This window comes from Beta vulgaris, chromosome 2 (genome assembly GCF_026745355.1).
Source record: "Beta vulgaris subsp. vulgaris cultivar EL10 chromosome 2, EL10.2, whole genome shotgun sequence".
Lineage (NCBI taxonomy): Eukaryota > Viridiplantae > Streptophyta > Magnoliopsida > Caryophyllales > Amaranthaceae > Beta > Beta vulgaris.
This window is the reverse complement of record NC_079203.1, coordinates 41,446,299-41,453,230: the sequence shown is the minus strand read 5'-3', so window position 1 is coordinate 41,453,230 and position 6,932 is coordinate 41,446,299. Positions and strand designations below refer to the sequence as shown.

The 6,932-nt window shown below is 35.3% G+C and overlaps 2 protein-coding genes across 5 annotated transcripts; one reads left to right on the top strand and one right to left on the bottom strand.

The window, feature by feature from the left end:
- The first annotated feature begins 251 nt into the window (after positions 1-251).
- Positions 252-5,477, top strand: LOC104886594 (hypothetical protein). 4 transcript variants are annotated; one of them, XR_002038960.3, is made up of 4 exons: positions 252-629; positions 810-894; positions 1,062-1,238; positions 4,395-5,477. XR_002038960.3 is itself a non-coding variant. In XM_010671055.4 (3 exons), exons 1-3 carry the CDS (start codon positions 535-537, stop codon positions 1,185-1,187), a joined length of 306 nt encoding a protein of 101 aa, XP_010669357.1. In that variant the 5' UTR covers positions 253-534; the 3' UTR covers positions 1,188-1,367. The 4 variants fall into 4 exon arrangements, 1 of the variants encoding a protein (XP_010669357.1); XR_789224.4 differs by having other exon boundaries at positions 4,386-5,477; XR_002038961.3 differs by lacking the exon at positions 4,395-5,477 and adding an exon at positions 2,272-2,680.
- On the bottom strand, positions 2,981-6,628 carry LOC104886595 ((S)-coclaurine N-methyltransferase). The gene is made up of 8 exons (XM_010671056.4): positions 6,326-6,628; positions 5,632-5,740; positions 5,278-5,502; positions 4,832-4,931; positions 4,619-4,729; positions 4,442-4,525; positions 3,862-3,920; positions 2,981-3,720 (listed from the first exon to the last, which is right to left on the bottom strand). The coding sequence occupies exons 1-8, from the start codon at positions 6,510-6,512 to the stop codon at positions 3,528-3,530; spliced, it is 1,068 nt and encodes a 355-aa protein (XP_010669358.1). The 5' UTR covers positions 6,513-6,628; the 3' UTR covers positions 2,981-3,527.
- Between the last annotated feature and the right edge of the window lie 304 nt (positions 6,629-6,932).

The window sequence follows — 6,932 nt, the reverse complement described above, 5'->3', positions numbered from 1 at the left end:
GTGATTGGGTGGTTAGGCTTAGGGTATTAGATTAAGGGTTAAGGTTAGGGTTTGGCTTAGGTTTAGGTTAGTTAATTAGGATTAGGGGGAATTAGGGCTTATCAACTAACAGAAGTCTAACACCGTTAGTCATAAGGGAAATTTGATGCATTTTTTGAAAAGTGGAGGGTATATATGGTGAATTTGGTAACTTGCAAGGGTATACAATGCAAAAAAAAATTTGTCAGAAATATATGGTGAAAAAACCATTGGTTCTAAGGTACTATGTATTTGTGTTGGATTTTAGATTTCTTAGGAAATATATATAAGTGCGGTTTAGCTTTTCTATTATCAATAAAATCCTATCTCTGTAAAAATAAAATAAAAAAAAAAAAAATACGTATAAGTAAAGGCCCAAATAAGAAACTTATTTTATTTTTGAAGATCCTTATTGGGTCAGCCCCCCGGCCGCAGATGGTTAAACCGGCCCGTTCCATTATCCAGTAAACCGGGTTTTGCTAACTTTGGGAAACTTTGGAGCTTAGAGGGTGGTCAATGAAAATGGGGATTATCAGAGACAAGCGAACTTCTCATACTTCAACTTCTCCTTGTGCTGATCTCAGAATTGCCTATAATAATTGCTTCAACAGGTATTTTCCCCCTCTTTTCTCTCTTCAATTGCCATAATATAGACGAATTTTTGGTCCAAATTGTGTGGAAATGGCGGATGAAGAAAAAAAACTTTTACACATCTTTGTAAATTCATGGGAAAAGTTGCTTTTTTTCCGAATAAATTCACATTTTTCTATGTGGGTGTTGAAAATTTTCAGGTGGTATGCTGAGAAATATGTGAAGGGTCAGTGGCAGAATGAAGAGTGTGTTGTTGAGTGGGAAAAATACAGGAAATGCCTTTCTGTAAGTTTCTTTGATCTCATTTTCTTGTTTCTTTTATTGGGTTCATGAAATTATTTGTGGAAAAATCATTGTTGCCTCAGAATTATGTGGATTTTTTTTATGAAATTGTTGTTTATGAAGTATGATGATACTATAGGGGTTTGATTGTTTTTATTGTTAATTGATAGCAACACTTGGAAGATAAGCAATTAAGTAGGTTTCTGGAAGCTGAAGCTAGTGGAATCCCGTCTTCTGGTGATCGAGTCGATAGGAAGAATTCTTTTGATGGTGCTTCAATGGGTGCTGCCAAGTGATGTGATGATATTTTTTTGTTGTTGTACATACTGATGATAAGTTGCTAACAAGTAAGAACCTTGATAGTCAAGCTTTTACTTTCACATTGATTGGATTACCAATTGCATTTTGAAGAATTGTATGTGATGAACTTTTACAAAATGTGGAAATCTAGCTTTTGTCACAAAGTTTTCTGTCAAGAGGATGCTACAACATGATATCTTGGAGATAGTTTGTGTTTTGCAATTTATTTCATGTTATTAAAGTAATTGAGGGGACCTAGGGGAACAAGTAAATTGATCAATCACAGACACTTAGGATTTAGGACCATTCTCAGAAATCAGAATGGAGGGTAAAAGATAGAATTCCGTATTATGATTTTCATTAGCATTCTGTCAAATTGTAGGAATAGTTAGCGAATCATGTTTATGGAGGTGTAAAAGATCTCATTTCAACATTATTTATTGGGTGGTGAACGGATTTCCCATTTTGTATAAGGAGCTGACTGATGGTAATAATGCAAAATTAAAGCTAAAATGCTAAATCATGTGTTCTAACTTCTAAGACATAGTAGCACTGCATATGGGATGTTTCTTATCCTCTTTTCTGCTCATGAGAACCCTGAAACTGTCACTGGACATGGGATTAGGAATTTGTTTTCCACATTCTCCAATTTGAATCTTTCTCCGTGGATCATTTCCTGGCTAAACCATGTCAACGACTGAAAGTTGTGGTTAAAGAAGCAATTGCATCTTCTTCCAGCACCCTTCTATCATGTAAATGTTTAGCTTTACAACCTTCTTTGTTCCATAGGAGGGAGAAGCATGTCTCAGTTGCTCTTCACTCCAAGTAAGCAGTAGTTAGCTTTTGGGTTGTGGCCTTTATGGTTTAGCAGTTTGAGGTGGGCAGTGAAAAATATTTCCCGTCTCAGTTTGTTGGATATTTGGTGTTAACCATGGGAATTGCATGTGATATTAGGATGTGAATCTTAACAGAATTTTGTGTGGCTAAAGCTGTTAGCAGCTTAGAATGTCCGGGGAAATTTATCTTTGTGAAGGTGCAGAGAACGCTTTGACAAAAATTTCAATATTCTTCTGGATGCAGAATTATGTGATGAATGTGAGATGCTGGCTCACTGATTTAGTGCATTAGAAAGAATCATTACTTGATTTGAACTGTTTCCTGTTGCTCTATTCTCGGGGTACTGTCATCAGGAAATCACTGAAGACTAACTACTGCTGGTTTTCTTTTGAGAAGCATAATCAGCTTTGTTTTCAAGTTGATATCTATGAAGGCGGATCAGATGTACTATCACTGCGTCCAAAGGGAATTTCTGAAGTTGAAGTCACTCTGTTTTTACTTAGTTTGTTCATCATATAAGGTAGATGCCATATAGTATCTCGTTGGCTTAGAAGAGACAATATAGCCTATTCTCTTTTCATTTGTTGAAGCTGGAGCAAAGCTGTATCTTACAGGACCTAACACGGCCAAATATAAAGTAATTTGTTCATCATTCAATCTATAAACTTTTTTATGTTCATAAGCTAGGATCAGACCTGACCAACTGTCCAAGTTCTGCGTGACTTCCTTGAGTGGTAATCTCGTAATGGAAAGATATACACTAAACACCAATGATTTTGGAAGATAATAAGGGGGTGCAATGACATCAATACTCCCATCGATTGCTAGCAATTGACAGCAAACATACCATTACAGCCTTGTAGCGAGGGGTGTTACCGTCCTTTCACCGCCCTGCTCTTTACCAAATCATTTGGTATTATAGCTGGACTGTAATAGTTATCAGACTTGAGAGTTGTAACTAAAAGCTGGTATGACATTTCTGTGTATACAAAGCCATCACTTCATTACTTTTAAGGTAATCATTCATTAATCAAAGAACCCAAAACATAGAGACCTAAAGTAAGATACGAGTCTGCACAGTTCAGATCTGTAGCAGAAATCTTGCAGTACAATTCAATTGATATTGAGCTAGTCTTCGACTTTAACGAAGAGCTGCACATCCTCTGCAACAACTTTTTCCCGAAATTGAATGAAGCAGCTGATGAAAACATTTCTAATCTAAAAAATTTGATCAAGAAAATAGACGATATAAAAATCTTTAATCAAGAAATATCTCTAGAATCAGGATATGAAATCATCTTTAATCAAGAGGATAAATGTTGACAAAAAGAAGCAGCAGTGCAGCACGAACACGTTGCATTCCTGTACTTAGCAAAACTGGTTGGATCTACACTATTATGTAAAGAGGATGAATATCAGCTTCATCTGCCATATCTGATGGTTGATCATAGTCCATAGATTCTGGTTGGGCAAGGGAAAAAGTCAGCAGCATAAGCATCTCATTTCTTCTTAAATAGGAAATGAGCAACCATCCATTCTTCCCCATTGTTATACCCAAATAACTCAGCCACTGCTATGAAGAAGGTTCTCCAATATACTGTCCACTTTACAGCTGAATCCTTGCCGTAGGTCATCTCCATTATCGGTCTTATGTAAGCGATGTTCCGGTCCATCCGTTTAAGCCACTCTTCACTGAAACAAAGGCCAAAATTTTTACATAAATGTGTCTACTAATCTTGATGCATAGATCTGTACGAAGTTACGATTTACTTGGTAATGTAACTTCATGTTATGCATAAGCAGCAATTTGATAAAGTCCATCTCGTTCCTTACCTTGTTTGTGCATAATGCTTCCCGTTTACAAGCCAGTGGTTGACGATAGAGACATCATCCTGTATAACAGAATCTTTAATTAAGGAACTAGAAGTAATGGATGCTTATCTAGATCCTATACACTCTAAAAAAAACTGGAAATTATACGAGAAACGCCTAACTTATAACTATGTTATGCAAAAAGTGCATATAACAATGGTATATTTACCCACCTACAATAGGTGGACAACTATTCAAACTCAAATTTGCATCACAATGGTATATTTGTTAACTTTTTGGGAATATAAATTCCCAAAACATCTTATGCCACGAAATCCCCATAATGTCACCGAAATTATAAGATGTGCCACTGTAAGTTTTGCATGAATAATAATCTCTCTGTACATGTTTATTGTCAAATTATCAATGATGGTGTAATTTGAACTAACAATCCGATAGGTCTGAACAGAGGTACCATAATAATTATGAATATGATCCATTGTTTCGCTTTAAAAAGTTTCTCTTTTTAATTTCATGTTTAATAGTTTCTGCAGATAAAAAGAAACAGTGTAGCAGTAAATTATAGTTTTCACAGGCTCACCTGAAAGTAAAGGAGTAAATTTGCTGCAGGCATTGTTCCTCCAGTGAAGAAGTAACGAGTGATCCAGTCATCGTCGTTAACATCCTGCACAATATTTTGTGAAACAAAGCTCTCCAACACATCAGCAGAAATCTTCTTCGAATTCGACAAGTATTGTATGCTGGGAAAAGAAAGTACCTCAAAGTGGTATGCAAAAGTTTTATGACAAAAATAATGAACAAATAGAAGTCCATCAGGTTTCATCCAATTGGATATCTTCTTCAGAAGATCTCTGTAGTTCTTCATATGCTGTAGAATAAACCAATTACAGAACATATCAAACACTGAACAATGCTAACTGTAACTTCTAACTTGTTGATAAATTGTAGCCAAGTATACTGTTAGACATGCCTCAAACATTTCGATAGACAGTATACGATCATAAGATCCTTCCATTTCGAAAGTACTGATGTCGGCTACTATGATTTCAACGTTTTTCAGCTGGAGTTCCCTGAAGCATAAGAATTTACACACCTTAGTAATTTATTGCTGTAACTATATACTATTATCCATGTCCCTATATAAAAATTCACATTTGATTTCGAATACCTTAATAATCCTTCTCTTCATATACATATCTCTTCAAAATATGTAGTTAGAGGTATTGTTAAGGGTAACATAGGCAAGCTTAGAGTTTTATCTTACTAAAGTTAGAAAGCGGCCTATTTGAGACACCCAAAAGTAGAAAAACGGCCTATCTTTTAGGGACAGAGGGAGTATAAATGTATACGTAATATGTATCTAGTGGTTGTCTTTGATTGGCAGCAAAATGAGATGAAGATGAATGAAAGACACACCTACAGCGGTCCTCAATGTGCGCTTTCTGCGTCGTTGAATTGCAAATTCCGGTGACCTTACAATTACTGTACTTTTGTGCAATGTACAAAGAGAGTGACCCCCAGCCACATCCAACATCAAGAACAGTATGACCATCTTCTATCCCTGATCTTTCACAATATAAATCTAACATCACCTTCTCTGCGTCATCTAAGTTTGTCTGCTTATCCGAAAAATAGCAGCAACTGCAACCACGAGTCCATGAAGCAGAACAGAATATATGAATGCCGATGTTCAACAATCCAAAGATGCAATTCCATAGTTCTACTAAGATGTTACATTGTCAAGAAAGAAAACAGAATTGTTTTTGTTACCTGTACTTGAGATGCTTTCCTAAAACAAGCTTGAAGAATGAAGTAGGGAGCTCATAGTGTTGAGATTTCGCCGTATCAGTCTGAATTGCTATCGGCATTTCTTTCAAAGCTGCAAGTGAGGGTGTAGTTAACTACTACTGCCTGATAGTGCATTTTGCATCACTTAAGCCTTGTTTGTCAATCAATTTTCGCTTGGCTAACTCGACCAACTAACTCCTTGAACTAATTTACTACATTAACATTCTGTAATGTTTGGTAAAACCAATTGTTGACTTGGAATACTATCACTATATATAATGACAAACGTTTTGAACAAAAGTTTAGAAGCTACTCAATCTAAAATTTTATGCAATGTGAGAAGTTTTTCAAATCATCAAACCTACATTTAGTTGTACTACAATCCCTCAATCCTAAATGACACGCCACATTTGATTTTGATGGTCAAAACATACTATAAACTTGAGAGTCGAGATAATCTTATAAAAACAACGTGAAGATAGAAAACTTATACTCCTGTTAAAACATATAGAAGTATTATCATTAGACTAATAGATTTGTACGCCATACAAGTCAAGTGTGTCACTACATAATTATACACAAACATGAAACATAGAGCTACTATACTATCATATATAGTAAGATGTAATAGGGTCCATATAAATAAATAGTAGAGAAAAAAAAGAAAGAACATTACAATGAACGAAGTGGATAAGGTGAGAGAGTTGAAGTTGAGAGGAAGATTTGTAGGAAGAACGAAGGCGACTTGCTAAAAGAAGACGAGTAAGCTTTCTAATAATAGCATCAGGCAATAAGTTCCTTTCAAGAGCACCCAACATTAGCTTGGTTGTTGCTGTGTATGCCATTTCTTTCATTTTCTCCATCTTTCTTTCTTTCTCTTATCTCTTTTATCTTTGATGATCTTTCAATCTTTTCACATGGCACTCTGTAGTCTGTACTGCAATCTAATTATCCTTTCCTTGCCTTTTTTTTTTTTTTACTTTTTTATTCTTTTTGAGGTGGCTTTGATTGACAATGTTGGGAATAAGTAGTGGTAATGGGCTAGACCACGTAGTTGGATATTGGTTCAGGGAACTTTTTTATTGGTTTGGGGTTAGTAAGTCAGCAAATACTCCATCTGTTTCATAATATAAGACACGCACGATGTTCGAGGTCGAACTTTGATCGTTAATTACTCTCAATTTATGTTGATATAAAATTTTTAAAAATAGTATTATTATAGTATTTTTCAAGACGAATTCAATGGTATAATTTTTATAATTTTTACTTATCGTATTTGAGAG

Coding starts and splice junctions, on each gene's coding strand:
- LOC104886594 (XM_010671055.4), top strand. CDS start 535: ATGAAAATGGGGATTATCAGAGACAAGCGAACTTCTCATACTTCAACT. Junction 630..809: donor TATAATAATTGCTTCAACAG/GTATTTTCCCCC, acceptor GAAAATTTTCAG/GTGGTATGCTGAGAAATATG. Junction 895..1,061: donor AATACAGGAAATGCCTTTCT/GTAAGTTTCTTT, acceptor GTTAATTGATAG/CAACACTTGGAAGATAAGCA.
- LOC104886595 (XM_010671056.4), bottom strand. CDS start 6,512: ATGGAGAAAATGAAAGAAATGGCATACACAGCAACAACCAAGCTAATG. Junction 5,741..6,325: donor CCTTATCCACTTCGTTCATT/GTAATGTTCTTT, acceptor CCTCACTTGCAG/CTTTGAAAGAAATGCCGATA. Junction 4,932..5,277: donor CACATTGAGGACCGCTGTAG/GTGTGTCTTTCA, acceptor CTTATGCTTCAG/GGAACTCCAGCTGAAAAACG.